Genomic DNA, 18,369 nt, shown 5'->3' with positions numbered 1-18,369 from the left:
TAATTCGTCTCCTCCTTGTGGAAGCTGTAAAGGGTGTAAACAGAGACGCGCCCACGCTTCCCAACACATTGTGTAAACAACGGTAAGCTCCAGAATAACTCAGTGTGGACCACGTTAGTTAAAAACTTATTCAAATCCAACGTTGTTACAATAAAAAGGTAGAAAGAGTGTTATTGTGAAAGGAAAAGAAGGAACTGTCTGTTATATTAGTCGTTTCGCTTCAAATCGCACCCTACGGATAAAACTCTTGATGCTTGACAGTTGTGAGTATTTGGAGTAATGGCAGGAAGATCCTGAAATCAAACAATATCGCATATTTTATTCTACACTTACTGCCGTCACTTGTCGAATAGGTAGGTGGAATTCTATACATTCATTATTACGTCTGGCAGTGACGTACTTGCCAAGTATTAGTCACTGTTCCTCTTACGGGAGTGAACCCAGCAATTCGAGCTCATTTTATAGGAACGATAATAGTCGCATTACCCGCCTGCGCCATTCTCAACTGCAATAAAAAAGAAATTAAAATGAAGTTTAGTTGGCATCACAGCTGACAAGGGCGTAAGTCGGGAGGGAGTAGGTAATGACACACGCCGGCGCTGCTGTTTTCGCTTCCTCACACTTGAAGAGTGGAAATAAATTGGGACGTCGAGAAGACGCAGCAGCGTCAGCTTCTAAAGTGCCGCGATAAAGCCGGCGTAATTTAGTGGCGTGTTTACAGAGGTCTGTTGCTCCAGCACGGAGGGTACGCATAAGGAATGATAAAATGCGACACGCTCATTACAACGCAGAGCCTGTATCTACACACGAGGAAGCTATACGTCTCGATGGGTCGTAAAACAAATGTTTGAAATAGTCGCTAAAACATACTTCACTATTTGTGTTCTCTGAAGTGTCTTCTTTTGCTATAAGGGGCATCCGGCGCTAATTAACAACCATCCCTATTCTTTTTTACGTGTTTCTTTGTGTAAAAAATTAACTTTTCTTCTTTTAAGCACTTTCAAGTGCAAGCGTTTCTCGGCTTAGCGCGTCTGCTCTTTAATACTTTCAGTTTCCAGAGTACACTTTGTCTTGACATACTATAAAAAGTTTCATAAGGAAACGCACGTATTTTTTGTTCTTTCTTTTCTCTAGTGAAGTTCATTGCGAATAGGAACGAGTTTCGAAAGGATGTCTTTGAAAAAATAAAAAAATGGTTCAAATGGCTCTGAGCACTTTGGGACTTAACATCTGAGGTTATCAGTCCCCTAGACTTGGAACTACTTAAACCTAACCAACCTAAGAACATCACACACATCCATGCCCGAGGCAGGATTCGAACCTGCGACCGTAGCAGCAGCGCGATTTCCGACTGAAGCGCCTAGAACCGCTCGGCCACAACGTTCGGCGATGTCTTTGAACACTATATAGTACAGTGGAAATGAAATGAAGTTAGCTTAGATAAGAGATGGTATGATAATTTAATTAAAATTCTCTTTTCTCTTTATTTGGATGCAACTACGTTTTGGTGCGGAGTTCCTAAAGAAGCATTTGACAGCCAATAAAAGCTTCATATCGTGATACGAGCGAAAGTATGGTTAGCACTAACGGGGAGCAGCACCGAAGACAGCATAAAGTATGACTTGTAAACTGTTCACTGAGCAACCTACTACTCACGGAAGGTATACTGAAGAGATTCAAAATTGAATGTATTGCAATATTGTGTCTGAATATATTGTAATATTGTTTCTTGACTGTTGTTTCGTCTTCGCCCTCGACTGACATTTTAAAAAATAACGGAAGTGAACAGCAAAATGAACTGGTAATGTTAGAATGTTCAAAAAGTCTTTGTGTAAAAGTAACGAAAGTTTAATCTGAAACAAATTTAGTGTCTTAATTTTTTTCTTTACTTAAATAAAAATATTGTTCTGTCTTTCTAATTATTAATTCAGGTTAAAGACGTGTTAATCTTTGGTTTAATACAGTGGTAGAACAACGTGAAATGTTACGCTTTTATGTTACATCTGGAAGTATTGATGTGCCTCAATTACCAACATAGTCGAAGTCCGACGCAGTCTCTTAAGCATCAACTTGAAAAATTTACAAAGAACTCAAGATTTTTTTCAGGGAAGCGTTCAAGAGCGGCTAGTTAATGTCAGTTTTTCGTGCTGTTGTTTTCTCTCAATGACTACTTGGAAAAAATGTGATCGCTGGTAGCAGCTGTTAATAGTAAATGAATTCTAGGCAGACCTGCTGTTAACGGTATTCTGTCACTACTTGTTAAAATATACCATTAACCTGAATATATGAACACAAACGCTCAAATATTGGAATGAGTGTCATTTCAATGTAATGTCTTGTAACTGTCATACAATAAGCAAAACAAATTTGTCGTTTGAGCTGGTATCTTCAGGCAAAAAGATTTTTGCCATAAAAATGTTAAATGCGAACTTAAGAGAAATGTTTAAACCGCCCGTCTAAAAAGTTTCGAGGCGGATTTTATTCTTGCCATATGAGCTGCGTCAGCGCGGGAACTACGACGGTAGCTTCAACTAACAGCTACAAACAACAAATCTGCATTCTACCATTCAGTTATGAGCAGATAGTGTTGGGAGGTAGCGAATGTACGAACATAGTGTGTCAACGTTATTGCGTCACAAATCGCTGTGAAGCAACATCTCTGAATCAAGCATTCAAGACGTTCTCCAGAATGTTTCGAAGAAGAGAAAGGCGTGTGCAAAGGTTGTCCCGCACACCTTGACTTTCAATCTAAAACTACGAGAAGCGGACATGTGCTGCGACTTCATAGAAACTCAAAATGCGTGCCGGTCTTCTCTGGAAGAGACTTGTCACGTGTGACGAGGCTTGGTGTTATTTATATGAACTTACCGCTCACGTGCAGAAACTCACGTGAAGGGTTAACGCTCTGACGATATAACAGACACTGAAGCCACTGTGACAAGCGAATTGAACAACTTCCCAAAGAAGGACTTTTCTCACAGTTTCACGTGGTAGTATGAACATTCTGTACATTGTACTCAAGTGAGATTAGACTATGTAGGACACGCGAAGTATTAAAACACCTTTTAACGTTCCTCTGATTTTTATTCATCCAGTCTCGAAAGTCTTTTGACTGACGGTATGTCTTCTATCGTTCCTTAGCCCCTAAGTTAGTAACCGAGCATCGTCACTTGGGCTAATCGAAAGGAACGCTCTTTGTCAGTTTTCCATATGCGTTTCGCTTCTTTCCTTGCCGGAGCATCATCAGTGACGCTCATGAGAGCTCCCTTCTTCACATCTGTACCGCGCCACAACTGTATTTTGTTGTTGTAACATTACAGTGTGAAATACGAGAGTAAAACGTGGATAATAAACGTTACAAACAGGGAGAGAACCGACTCTTTTGGAATGCAGAAGATTAGATGGATATATCTGATAACTAATATGGGAGATATTACGATAAGGGATGAGATCATAGAACAAATTCCGAGAGATCCAAGGTATAGTCAAGTTCGTAATAAAAGTTAGTGTGTGTGTGTGTGGGGGGGGGGGGGGGGGGGTTAAAGAGGTAGATCAACGTTGGACTATGGAAGCAGATTCAAATGGATGTGTAAGTTGCAATAATTATGCAGAAATGAAGAAGTTTGGACACGATACACTATCCTTCAAGGAATCCTGTGAAACCGAAAAAAGCGAACGCAGTTTACGTCATTCGACACGCCACGTACTGCCTACCGCGCAACCGTAATATTGGCTGCTAATGGCAACAGGGGACGGGACTGGACTGGAGGCATCCAGCTGTGGAGCGTAGCTGAACCCCTTATTCGACGAATAACTCACAACGATGCTGCTGTGCTAGTGGTGTTGATAGAAAGCAGAGCAATAGCAACGATAAACAAAGCAAACACTACAATATATTCACAGCAACAGTTGGCGAAATTGACGTTTCCTCAGAAAGGAACCCGAGGAATTTCGCTGACTGGGGAAGAAATAGCAGATGAAATTTAGCGTGATCTACTACGTTACGCATATGAAATTGATTGCAGTGATTTCAAGGGAAACAGTGGTTAGTTGCGTAACTACAAACAGTGCAAAAGAATTGGAAGACGTAAGATAGCAAAATTTCGAACAAATCGTCAACTTGACTATGCACAGAAAACTGGGCAATCGGCCCCAAAATTTGTAGGTGAGATAAACAAACGTCTGCTGTCGTTCAGCAAGGAATTTGTTTTCAGCTCCGACCAGTCGGGATTTGAAGAGAATATGCATATGAAAGGAATCCTGGAAATTACAGGTTCCAAGAAAGTTGTATCAAGATCAACGAACATCATTGCCTTGAGGCATTCGTATGGAATTATGACAGCTGTTAATGTGGATGGTAAATTGGCTGGTGAGTTTTTATTGTACTGCGAGAAGTTGGAGGTGCTCTGCCCCCCTGCGATTCTTTCTCGTGTGCCTCATCTTGCAAGGGCAGTATGGAATATTTACGTTACAGCAAGCAAGAGTGGGAAAATGAGTGTAAGAGAATTACTATGTTATGAGCACTGCTTTTGGTCAATAGCTGGTCAAAATAACTTCTCTACTTGATTCCCAGTCTGCGTACAAAAATATTACTCCTTTACAGCAAACTATTCCTCCCGAAAAGTGTGTGACATTGTAGTTCACACCATCTGCAACCACTGGACGAATTCGGCCTCTGAATGTTCGTTTTTCCAGCGCCTGCAAAAAATTACGGCACATTCTGCAGCTACGCCTTAAAAAGACAGCCAGTTTCAGCATAAGCTCCACGACAGACTTTCGCATTCGGTTGCATGCCATCACATTTAATCAGTTCTTCTCGTCCCGTTACATCAATATGATTCTATATGCATTCTTTAAGAGTGGATATTTACCTGAACGTTCCGCGCAGTTTGTAACTCCCAAGCAGGTCGCCTTCGATCTTGACAGTGCGAACCTTTGGGAATTCTGTGTGGTCATGGGGCAAGTTAATGGTTTGTTTTCAACATTTCTTGTATGCAGGCGATGTCCATTTTGTGAAATGTAATACATACATCCCACAGAAAATTGATTTCTGCTCTTACCGAGCACTCATTATCTGTCGTCCTCCTGATGCCGATGATGAGTCATTAGCAACCAATATTTTTTCTTTCTTAAGCGTTAACACATCTCTTTCATATGAGCCTTACTAAAGACTGAACTCGCGACCTCGCACTCAAGGGGTTCTTTGTTTGAGAGCTGCATGGAGCCAGATTTCGGACAATAGACTGCAATAACAACAATGTCCCACTGTGAAAATTTGTGTGCACATTTGAAACTTCTAATTTACTCGGCCAAAAATTCTTTCGCGGCATAGAATATAAAAAAGGGACCGCACGTAATCACTTCTGATGAAGGTTCATAAATAAAAAGAGCGAAACGTCTACGGCAGACAAGCTGTAATGGGACATCCTCCTCTAGCATTACTTCTCCTCAACAGTATTTGCTGATACCAGTATTATTTTTCGAATTTTGGACAAGTCACTATTATCTCAGTTGCTTTTCTGAAAACTTTCATATAATTTTATACACAGTATATCTCAAGCTAAAATTTATGAAAATGAATTACTTTATAAAATGTTTCAGTCTCGTAGTTATAATCGATAAGTACCAGTGCTGAATGTACAGTTAAAATTATCTTTCTGGAAACATTTTAAATTACGAACTATTGGCTCACTTAAAATTTCTATTATTAATTGCGCAATACTGTACTGGTTACTATGTGTATTTCTGGATTCATTTGTGAAATATTAATCGAAAGTAATAATTTAACAGAAACCAGTTGAAATTCATTTGTTAAGAAAAATTGTAAACCATTTGGAATATGGTTATTTCCGCAGAGTGTGAGAGTCGTAAGCATGCTGCTTATGTGATCGGACGTATTTTTGTATTTTGTGCGAACAATGTAATTTCGGCTATGTTAAAGTAAAAATCAAAAGACAGTATGGTATATTAAAATAGATAGAAAATAGATTTACGTAAAAACAAAAATTCCGCAACAACAATCTTCAAATTTACTGAGGACCTACAATGTGGCATTTTCACCTTCAAGATCAGACCCCTAGACAAGAAGAACTGGAGCTAACTCTACATGACTAGCTAAGTAAACTAGAAAGTTTATTGTAATCTTCGAGCCTCTCAAATCTTCATAAAAGACTAATATGAACAATAGATGGAACAAGGAAGGAAGAGGGGGGGGGGAGGAGATTACAAAGCAAAGAGCTTTTTATTTTGACGAAGAGACTGGCCTCAGTGCTATGAAGATAGTCGTAATAAAATTTGTCAGTAATTGCAGGTTATCAGACCATATAGACTGAGGCACTTGAACAATTCTGAATAATTAAACTACAACCGTGGTGCTGGATATTTGATTTTTAAAGCATTTACGGACGAGATAGTTATTTTGAAACAGACTGACGAAATAAGATGCACATCTAACAACTTTCCTCAACCTTTATTTATGACAACGATTGAATACGAACTCTTTGGTAAGGCCTCAGACAACTTCAGTGTGTGTTTACTCCAAATTATTAGCACTTTACGCTTCAGACGTAAATTGTAAATGAAGAAACAAGAAGATCGTAAAGAACAAAGCTGTGTAAATAGCAGTAACATTTATTTCTCAGAGGACAATGAGACTAAAACTTGCCAGCTTGTCAGCTACTTAAGAGCCGCGCACTTAGGATGTATGCGCACGTCGTTGGGGTATTTAGGCTCTGCAGAGACTTGGCGCATAACCAGGCTCTCTGCATCTGCAGTCGCCATTCTTAACACGAGAATGCTCGCCACTTCCCGAACTTTAAAAATTAAATCATTTGCGTCTTCACCATCTTCTACTAAAATCCTTTCCAGCACTTATTTTAGTGTTCTATGGAAGCTGGATTCTCACGCAAAAAATTCATAAGCTTTTACGCGTCGTTCTCCATAAATAAAATCACATCGTCCGATGGTACAAAATGTGGAAACATTAGAAAGTAAATAATGAGACAAAAATGTATCGGAAATTACGGGTACACTGGAGCTGACAGATGAATAGTCTGCTACACAGCTAAGTGAGTGGTTAATACTAGAACTTGTCATCGGCAAAAGTTGCTCCGGTTTTTCTGGTTCTGAACGCAGAGAGCGTGTAATTTAATGCCTCTCTCTCCTGCCGCGCGCGCGCGCGCGCGCGCGCGTGTGTGTGTGTGTGTGTGTGTGTCTCACTTTTATGACGATGTAACATCACATTTACTGAAGCAGCTTCAATTTACTCTGCAGTTTCCGAGGGAAATTGTGCAGCAGTCTGAGGGTACTGAACTTCGTCCTTCGGAAACAAGTTGGTGCCCGCCCGCAAAAACGGCGCTAAAGAAGTTTTACGATACAGGCCACTTTATTTCAGTTTTTCGAAATAAGCTCCACTCCACCAAGACATCACTTTTCGCTTCGGAAACAGACATCAAAATTCTTTCTTTTGACTATGAAAGAGCTCCCATACGTAGGTTCTTCCAACAGGGTTTTCACTTGGGCCTAGCCCAGTTTTGCCAGACGTCCCTATTGTCGTACGATGTCTCGCTTTTTAAGGGTTTCATGACCCATCCCGAGTAAGCCTTACTCGAGACTCCAAAAGTTCCGAACTTTGGGCACTGACGACAATTTGAAATTCGCCTTTAAAATGGTCTTGTATATTAAAGTTCCGATGTGAGCTTCTGAACGCGTCGATGGTGGTAACCAAAAAAATTAGAATACGCTGAACTAAGAGGACACAATCCGTTGATGAACTAAGGGTATGCCTCTGCTGTACGCTCCGAAAACACCCAGCCGCGAGACTTCCATGTTGTATTAGTCCCGTCACACCGGTGTTTCAACTTCTGCCCCCTCTCGCCTCTGTGACAAATCAAAACACGGGAGGCAGGTGAATTTAGGTGTGTGCACAGCTCCTGTCGACGTTCTCAACTCATTTAGCAAGAGGAAATACGACTGGCAAGTAATTTATAGGAATACGTAGAGTTATATTTCGAAAACAGTGAACAGAAACAATTTGAATGAAGCTGTATGCTAATAGGGTACATTAAGCAATTGCACTAACGAGTCTAAACTATCGTCCTGGCTTAGTTTACTTAAGAAAGCAAAGCAAACCATTCTATTTAATTAGATCCATATTCTGCAGCTGAGAAACATTACTGTATTCAGTGCACAGGAAGTACGAATAAAAACGCCGTCAGTCACGATTTTTAGTGTTTCATTTAATTACACGATGCATTTCGAATCATGTGGGCTCATCATCAGCTGCGAATCGTCTTAATATATTATTTGGTTCTGCTCTTGAGTGATGTGAAATGTATGTTCCTTACATGAAAAGGTTAGATGTTAAGGTTCGTATTTCGCGAATCAACTGCTAAAAATATGGTGAGAATCAGTGGAAACAAAATTGTGGGACACTTACCGAACAATTAAGAAAAGATATTTTTTACCTTTCCACACCAGCAGAGTTGGTATACCTGTCTCTCATGACACACCACGTCACTAAGGCGCACATTTGTTTATAGTTTTTAAAAATACTTCGCAGATGTATTTTAACGTGATATAATCAGAGATGGACTTCATCTCGTAGTGTCACAGATCTGAGTATTAACTAAATTAACTTATTCAAGGAACAAATTTAAAATAAATCTTTAAAATTACTAAAACAACTGTGGCTAGAGAAATCTGTATGTTGATTTAACATCGATTCAGGCTTTCTAATTTTATGGCCGTGTATTTCAAGTTGCTCCAATAGATTTAGGGTCTTACCATTGGCTTCACTGTGTGGTACGGCCAAATTCCGTTCTCTCTTATTCATAATGCGTTTGATTCCCAGCATATGCTCCATAACAAGCGATTTGCCAAAGCAGCTGAGTCTGAAATCATTTGTGTGTTGCTGAAAGCGGGTTTTGATATTTTGTCTGTTTTCCCTACATAGTGGACGGGGTAACAGGAGCTAGATACTTTATACACTCACTAGCGATGATTATTTTATCAGTTTTAAAGATTTATTTTAAATTTATTCCTCGCATAGGTCAATTTATTAATACTCAGATCTCTGACACGACGTGGTAAACTTCATCTTTGACTATATCATGTTAAACTGCATCTGTGAAGCGTTTTCAAAACCTATAAACAAATATGCCCCTGGAGCGACGTGACGTGCGATGACAAAGAATAAACCAACGTCTGTTGGTGTGGAAACCTTTAAAAAAGTTCTTCCTTGACTGTTTGATAAGTTTTCTACTATTTTCCCACTGTATTTCATCATATATTCTGCGGCTGATTCACGAAATATGAAATCTAAAGTCCTACGTTCTCGTAAAAGTATCATGGATGTCACCTCGAGAGCAGAACTAAATTATATATTAAGACGATTTGCACCTGATGATGGGCACACAGGGTCCAAATGCATAGTGTAATTAAATAAAATACGCTTGTAATGCTCGCCTTTCCTTGTTAACGATTTTTCTGTTGACAAGCTGATGTCACAAATGTCAGGAGGATCACGAAAAATTCAGTTTTTGTTTGCAAAATATTTTTGTATGACGAACCAATATTTTGTACTTTTGATAGACAGAACAGTTCTTTTGATTACAGCTGTACAAATGTACGAGTTTTGATAGTAATATATTATGTAACGATTGAAAATTAAGGACCTTTTTCGGTGTCCCGACTTATAACTCTTTGTCTGGACGATTTTTAAACCACCCATCTCTAAGTTCTGGAAATTGGATCCAACGAAAGAAGCCAAGGTACATGAGACAGATGTAGAGCACTTCAAGGACTGAAGCTGACTTCATCCAGTCAACACAGACTTCCGCAAAACAGTGACATACTGAGTGGGGTTGTTGGTTAAGTTATTTTATTGTTTATATATCTTTTACGACACAATCGCATGCGCATCTCGTAATCTTCAGACTGGCAATGAATAAAAAGAGCACAAAAAGAATCATAATCGGATCTATAAAATTAGATCTGATTTCATACCCCTTTATCATTACACAGATTGCCAGCTTCTACAATGATTTTTTGTCTCCTCATTTTATATATTGACAATCTAAAGACAGCCACTAGTTTGTCAAATCTGCTGAAAGCTTTGTCAAATGCTCGTGTGATTGTGTCGTAAAAATTAAGAAACAGAACAATACAGACTTCTTGACAATGCGGTTTTTTGTATGATGAAAAATCGATTTTCTGGTCTTGATCTTGAATAGTTTGCTGCTCACCAACGACTTGAGGCAGACGTTCTTTAACTATCACTTTTTAGTGACTGTTTCTTTTTAGAGCCAGAATTACATGTTTCGTCATTCTACGCACAGTGCAGGAAACAGCCATCATTCTTTTCTGGACAGACTGGCATTTTCTACTTGCAGCAGTTAACTTTGTCCTACTACTTCTTACTCTACGATTTGACAGTATTGAGCATGGTGACACTGTGATTATGACACTGGCATCCCAATCAGGAGAAGTGACGTTTTTATACCCAGTCAGGGCGATCCGCACAAATATCTTTCCTTACCAATTTCAACCTCATACCGCGATGGTGTCATTGACAGGCCGCAGTTGATTTCCTGACGCATGATAGTCCAGACCGCCGCCTCATAACTGTTCGTTAGCAGAATCTTACACCTTTATCTACCCTCCTTACTTGATTCGAATATCACATTAACAAAAGCCAATTTACGTTGACTGTAACAGCAATATTCGCACAAGGAGATTCGGCAATTTTGAATTTTTTACACGTTTTTGTGCAACAAAGGGATCCTAGGCGCTATCCACCATTTTCTCACAATGCACAGAGTTTCCAATCTTTAAAGTGATATTTCAAAACTTTGATCTACAGGTTCTCGTGGTCGCTGTCAATCCGAATAAAAGCTACCAGCTTCTTGAGCTCCTCAGATGGCTGAAGTGTTTTGAAAGGAGTATATGTCAGAGGTCTTCCGCTTTTTAAATTTTTCTTTTCCTGAAAAATGAGAATTAAGGACTAGTGGACCGTTGTACATGTTCATCTTCAAGCAATTGACAGTGCGGCGAGGAAAATGTTTCTACAGAATACATCACATCATTATGATGTGAATTGCAGGTGCGGGAAGGGTAAAGGACTGATGTCTGGCGATGTCGCACTGACCAGATATCCTCCACGAGTTTCTAGTCAGCAATAACATTTCCTTCCGCCGCAGAAAAAAAGATCGAAGTGAATGGGTCATCGAAGTTACTCTTCTGAATACTCTTTCAGTATTTTCAAACGGCAGAGCGTTGTGTAGTGTCTCCTACAAACACAGTGGACGTATCTCTAAACCACCGTTTCACGATAAGCCTCATCGAAAACTTGTACCGCTCAACAGCATGCCGTTTTTCTGTCCTGCAACGCGATATGTGTATGTGCAAATTGAAAGCGGCAACAGTAAAACTAATATAGAAAACCTGAGGTTCTCATTAGCGTGTATCTATGGGAAGTCCTAAATATGCAAGGAGACGGGGTCGTCACTCTTCTACCCTGAACCTCTCACTGCGTATCGTTTCCATTTCCTGTTGTACGTAGCGACACTTTTAAGCGTCAACACTTCGGACCTTGTGTCAAGAGTGTGACATGAAACCGAGAGGTCATGGGATCGAATCCTGGCCGGACCACGGAAATTTCTTGTGTGCCTTTAAAAGAACCTTCAGCTCTCAAAGACGTAAAAAGTCACCAGGAACCACACTTGGTTCGGACTCCACGTTTAACTGTACGTCCCCTTTCCCCGGTGGGATAGCTGGGGTTTATTAGCGAATACGCAAGCCGCCGAAGTGGAGTCCAATTGAAATGACTTGCATTCGACCACTGAGCCACATGCGGTAATAATGATAATAATGGTAATAATAATAGTAAAAATGTCAGTATTAAAGAACGAGATTCATTGCTGCAGCACATTGTAAAAGAACGGAAGTGCACTTTACGTGGTCCTTTACTCCTTTCCGTCATTACTAGTTTTGTTGTCTTTTTTTCCACAATATGCAAAATGAGATACTACTTTCCTAATAGATGTTTTTATTTGTCTGTGCCATAATAGCTTCATGACCGGTTTCGGCGGAGTACAACCATGTTCATATTATCATTTACAGCGTATGTGTAGCCCGTTAGTACCTGCGCTAGCACCAACACACGCTTAGTCGATATAGATGCAAACGAGTTACGTATTTACACTACGTAATTGCAGTTTCGACATGCATATTTACAGCATGGTGACACTGCGGCCTAGACACATAATATAGCTACAGGAAAAGCATAATAAGACAAAACGTTAGCTTGTACAAAGGAACATCACAATCCAGAAACGATGCAAAATTTCACATCAGCAAAATTCCTACTTCTGTGGCGTTTCACTCATAGTACGAACGCACATGACAGTATCAATAATGTAATAAATCGTATAAAACTATGAAACGCGTACTGAAATCTGTCGATTAAAGTATTAGTTTCTAAACAAGCAATGGTTCCATATATACGAAACTATGTGACGCAATACAGCTAATAGCAGTTTTAATTTCCGTTAAGCAGTAATTGCATTTTTAAAAATCACGCACTTGTTGTGTCTGATTTTAAAAAAAAGGAAGAATTCTATTGAGTTTTACGCTTTCATAAAAATTGTATTCATCTGACTCTTCAAATTCCTACCATATTCCCGGCAACTGCACCCCAATATTCAAAATTACGACAAATGATCTGTCATGATCCATTAAGTCAGGAAAAGTCTCATTGTACAACAATAATTTGAAGCTTCCACCGATCTTCTTGTTCAGTTGTTGGTAAAAAATAAATAAATAAATAAACATGTTATCACCTGAAATGAACACCACAGTGCCTTTCTACGCATGGTACTATTGGATGCGGTTTGTCATTGCCTTCCTCCGAACTCTGAACATTTATGTAGCCAGTGATAAGCCAAGTTAAAGAGAAAAGAACGATTGTAACAACTACATCTAGTTTCTCCAGTACTACGGGAGAGATAGCAGGAAAGGTTTATCGGGTAAATAGAGGGCGATTTATTTTGCAAGTATCCCAGATCACAATACTGAAGGAACGATGACAACGGTATTTTGTCGCCGATGACGAGGTTAATTATTAGACACGGAGCAGAAAACCCGTGAAGAGCAAGGATAGCTAAGGAAACCTTCCGTGTACCTTTCAAAGCAACAATTGAAGCATTTCATTTGGTTTAAGACAGGTGGGGTAGCAACGGAAAATATAAAAGGCGAGATGGGTTATTGAACCACGGGCCCCCTTATTGCAAGTTCAGTGCCTTAATTATAATGGCTCTTCCCTCATTATCTCGATAACGTTGCTTCTGTATGTACACTACCAGTAAACTACAAGTGTTTCATCCACAAATCGACGGTGTCAAATTACGTTCCCGCTGAACTACCGAATTTTCAAAAAACGCGATTATACAACACCATAACTAGAATTAATAACGATTCTGTGACTAAAAATAATTCTTGCTCTTGGATGTACTCCTCTAAATAGTTTTAGGCAGTGCCACGGCTTTGGCGGCAAACTACAGAGGAATCACAAAGTAAATGCTCTTGCAAATGTCACCATTTGGAGAGCCTGCAGGAGTTTATAAGCTGCCAAACGGAAGAATAAATGTATCAAGATGATAATGCCTCTCTTTTGTGTGTGCCTAAGCCGTACTTTACTTTCAACAAAACCACAGCGTTAAACAATGTCTAAAACTTACTGAATATTTGTTCCTAAAAATTCCGATGTATTCGGTCAGTGTAGAGTTGTAATCCCATAAGAACTGCAGCTGACAAAGATCACACATCTGCATCTACAACATCAGTAATTGAGCTAGTCATCAGGAACAGATGGCTAGTAAACAGGTGATGAATTACTTCGAACTAAATATTTTAAAATAGGAAATCGGCGGGAAAACATTCCGTGCTTTACAATAGGGAGCAATTTTCGTAGTAGTTACCTAACTGCATTGTGCTGCACAATTGCAGAATGGAAGTGGGAGGCGTTAGTTATTGTTATCCTTTCGAATAAGAGACTGCGCCACCTCATTAGGTGTATTTCCAACCAGTTTCGTGGCGCAACTTCTGTGGACGTATGTCGGATGTACAGGGCTTCTCATAAGCTTAGCACAAAAAAGTATAGGGAACTCAATTATAAAGTGTTTAAATTCAAAACGGGCAATAGTGCAGGACAATCAAAATATTTACGTGTTAGTGTCGTGCTAGGTAGTTGTTTTACAAACTCCGATTCCTAATCAGCAGTTTCTGGTGAGAAAAATCCTCCCTCCAGCGCTGCCAGCGCTTCTATTGATAGGAACACCCTCTGCCATGCACTCCATAGTGGTTTGCGGAGTATAAACGTACATGTAGAAAAGTTGGAACGTATTTCTATCAAACGAAATTTGTGACTGGACTGAGGATTTATTTGAAGGGAGGGCGGAAAATGTTACCTAGACATGGAGAGTCACTTAATGATGTAAAATTAACTTCAAACGTATCCCTTGCAGTTGTATGTTAATGATTTGGTGGACAATATTAATAGTTACCTCAGCCTTTTACAGATGATGCAGTTGTCCATAACGAATTACTGTCTAAAAAAGTTGCACAAATATTTAGCCACATCGTGATAAGATGGTTCAAATGGCTCTGAGCACTATGGGACTCAACTGCTGAGGTCATTAGTCCCCTAGAACTTAGAACTAGTTAAACCTAACTAACCTAAGGACATCACAAACATCCATGCCCGAGGCAGGATTCGAACCTGCGACCGTAGCGGTCTTGCGGTTCCAGACTGCAGCGCCTTTAACCGCACGGCCACTTCGGCCGGCATCATCGTGATAAGATTCTAAGTTGTGTTAAGGCTTGACACCCTCTTTAAACGTTTAGAAACCTCAAATCGTGAGAACTGCAGTATGCTATAACAGTATTAGTCAATCACAATTAGACCGATACAAATATCTTGTGTAACAATTTGTGTGGAAATCAACTGCAATGAACACACATGGGAGAGCAGTTCACTTGTAAGGCACTAAAAAGATGATTGCTAACGAAACAGCTGTGCGACCTGTCCCAGAATACTGGTCACGTATGGGGGACCCATACCAAACAGGACTAATAGGGGATGTTGAATGTATATGAAGAAGGGGAGTGCGAATCGTCAGAAGTTTGTCTGGTTCACTAGAGACCGTAACGGAAATACTGAAAGACCTGAGTCTTGAAGATACACCCCAAATATTACACGAAAGCCTACTTACGAAGTAGCCGGCCGCGGTGGTCGAGCGGTTCTAGGCGCTTCAGTCCGGAACCACGCAGCTGCTACGGTAGCAGGTTCTAATCCTGCCTCGGGCATGGATATGTGCGATGTCCTTAGGTTAGTTAAGTTTAAGTAGTTCTAAGTTTAGGGGACTGATGACCTCAGATGTTAAGTCCCATAGTACTTAGAGCCATTTGAACCACTTACGGAGTGGCCCAGGCTCGATTCCCAGCTGGGTCGGAGATTTTCTCCGCTCAGGGACTGGCTGTTGTCCTAATCATCATAATTTCCTCCCCATCGACGCGCAGGTCCCCGAAGTGGCGTCAAATCCAATGACTTGCACACGACGAACGGTCTACCCAACGGGAGGCCCTAGACACACGACCTCAAGAGTTTATCAATTTAGTATTGGAGGGAAGTGTGCGGGGTAAAAGTTGCGGAGGGAGACGACGAGTACAGTAAGCAGGTTAATTTGTTTGTGGGTTGCAGTAGTCATTCGGAGATGAAGAGGCTTGCACAGGATATAGTAGCTTCGAGAGCTGCATGAAATATTCTTCCGAATGAAGACGACGACGACAAGAAAAACAAGAACAACAACAGATTAAAATATTGTACTGACAATCAGCCAACACGGATTGAGAAAACGTCGTTCTTGTGAAACACAACTAGCTCTTTATCCCCACGAAGTAGTGAGTGGAATCGACTGGAGATGTCAAATTGTTTCCATATTTTTAGATTTCCAGAAGGCTTGTGACACCGCTCCTCACAAGTGACTTCTGACCAAATTGCTAGCCTATTGAGTATCGTCTCAGCTGTGCGACTGGATCCTTGATATCAGGTGACGAAAGTCACAGGTCATAGTACGTAACTGGCGGAAACTCATAGAGTGAAACAGAAGTAACATCTGACGTTCCCAAAGAAAATGTTAGAACCCCTCTGCAGTTCCTAATTTAGATACGCGTTTTAGGAGAGAATCTGAGCAAATGGTTCAAATGGTTCTGAGCACTACGGGACTTAACTTCTGAGGTCATCGGTCCCCTAGAACTTAGAACTACTTAGACCTAACTAATCTAAGGACATCACACACATCCATGCCCGAGGCAGGATTCGAACCTGCGACCGTAGCGGTCGCACGGTTCCAGACTGTAGCACCTAGAACCGCTCGGCCATCCCGGCCGGCGAATCTGAACAGCCCTCTTGGATTGTTTGGAGATGATGCTATCATTTCCTGTGATATAAAGTAATCAGATGATCAAAACAAACTGTAAAACGATTCAGACGAGATATCTGCATGGCGCAAAAAGCGTCTATTGACTCTAAGTAATGAAAAGCGTGAAGTCGGCAACACGAATACTAAAGGGAATCCGTTAAGTTTCGGTTACAGGATAAAGCACACAAATCTAAATGCTCTAAATTCAACCAAATACTTAGCGATTATAATTACAGATAACGTAAACTGCAACGGTCACTTAGGTAATGCTACGGGAATAGCAAACGAAAGACAGCGATTTACTGGCAGAACACTTAGAAGATGCAACAGGTTTACTACACAGACTGATTCTACTGCACTTGTGCGCCCTCTCCTTGAGCACTGCCGGCCGCTGTGGCCGAGCGGTTCTAGGCGCTTCAGTCCGGAACCGTGCTGCTGCTGCTACTGCCGCAGGTTCAAATCCTGCCTCGGGCATGGATGTGTGTGATGTGCTTAGGTTAGTTAGGTTTAAGTAGTTCTAAGTTCTAGGGGACTGATGACGTCAGATGTTACGTGCCATAGTGCTTAGAGCCATTTGAACCTTGAGTACTGCTGTGCGATGTGGGATCCGCGTAAGGTAGGATTGACGGAAAAAGTTCAAAGAAGGGCAGGTCATTTTTTTTTTTTTTTTTTTTTAGTATCGCAAAATAGGGGAAGGATTGCCACGGGTATGATACGCAAATTGGGGTGGTAGTCATTAAAGCAAAGGAGATTTTCGTTCCTGCCGGACCTTGTGAAAATTGTCCTCGGAGTGTGAAAATATTTTGCTGGCGCCCGCCTACATAGGGAGGAACTATCATCGTAATGAAATAAGAGAAATCAGAGGTGTCACGGAAAGATTTAAGTGTTTAGCTTTCCCGCGCACTGTTCGATTATGGGACAGTAGAGAAGAAGCTTGAAGGTGTTTCGATGACAGAAGGTCAGGCACTTAGTCGTTGCAGATGTAGTGGCTGACGGCTGTTTTACAAATTCCTGTTTCTAATACACTACCGCTGAGGCGGGAGTTCCGGAGGCGCGCGGACGAACGTGCGCCGGAGAGCGTCTGAGCAGAGGTAAACATAGCGTGCTACTGACCTGCGAGGTGGAGCGAAGTCGGCTGTGGTCGCGTCGGCCGGAGGCGGCGTCCCACTGGCACTCGGGCGGACACTGGCTCGCACACTCGCGCTACGCGACACGACGCTCCGCGCACTCGCTCGCACAGACGGACGGAGAGACGCGTGTTGCCGGGCCGGCGTCGGCGCCGCGATTGAGTTGTGCTGCGGGCGTGACAGCGCGCTCCGCCTCCCGCGGCCGGCCGCCCGGCGCGCCGTTGCCACGTCTCGGGGGCAGCGCGGGGCTCCGCCGCAGCCTCCCGCACCGCAATTATGTAACGCCGCCGCCGCCGCCGCCGCAGCAGCAGCCCCTCGGCGCAGCGCAACACCTGCCCAGCGCTCACCCCCCACCACCACCACCGCCCCCACCCCCTCATCCAGCGGCTACTGCCGCGCGCGCCGGAACACCCCGTCCGTCCTCCCGGTGCACTGCCGGACCACAAGCTTAACAGCCGTCACCTGTCCCACCTCGGACCCAGAGTTCAGTAGTGTGGGGATCACACAGTAGTGACACTGCCGTAAGACGTGAAGAACGGAGTGCGCGTGCAGCGTTTGTGTTTACGTATCTAAAAAACCAGCCAGCCAGAGTGGCCGAGCGGTTCTCGCGCGACATTCTGGAACCGCGCGACCGCTACGGTCGCAGGTTCGAATCCTGCCTCGGGCATGGATGTGTGTGATGCCCTTAGGTTAGTTAGGTTTAAGTAGTTCTAAGTTCTAGGGGACTGATGACCTCAGAAGTTAAGTCCCATAGTGCTCAGAGC

The 18,369-nt window shown here is 41.8% G+C and overlaps 2 protein-coding genes across 2 annotated transcripts in view; one reads left to right on the top strand and one right to left on the bottom strand.

The window, feature by feature from the left end:
* LOC126484399 (growth arrest-specific protein 1-like) overlaps positions 1-17,820 on the bottom strand; it is a 256,134-nt gene extending 238,314 nt beyond the window's left edge. The window contains exon 1 of the mRNA XM_050107900.1: positions 17,592-17,820. The gene's annotated coding sequence lies outside the window, so the exon portion shown is untranslated. The remainder of the gene's footprint in view (positions 1-17,591) is intronic.
* Positions 1-18,057, top strand: part of LOC126484663 (uncharacterized) — a 46,965-nt gene extending 28,908 nt beyond the window's left edge. Inside the window, exon 2 of the mRNA XM_050108255.1 lies at positions 17,515-18,057. Coding sequence (XP_049964212.1) covers positions 17,515-18,057 — 543 coding nt within the window. The remainder of the gene's footprint in view (positions 1-17,514) is intronic.
* Positions 18,058-18,369: the final 312 nt, after the last annotated feature.

This window comes from Schistocerca serialis, chromosome 6 (assembly GCF_023864345.2).
Source record: "Schistocerca serialis cubense isolate TAMUIC-IGC-003099 chromosome 6, iqSchSeri2.2, whole genome shotgun sequence".
NCBI classification, from domain to species: Eukaryota; Metazoa; Arthropoda; class Insecta; order Orthoptera; family Acrididae; genus Schistocerca; species Schistocerca serialis.
Note: the sequence above shows the minus strand (reverse complement) of the source record. Positions and strands in the feature narration are given on the sequence as shown.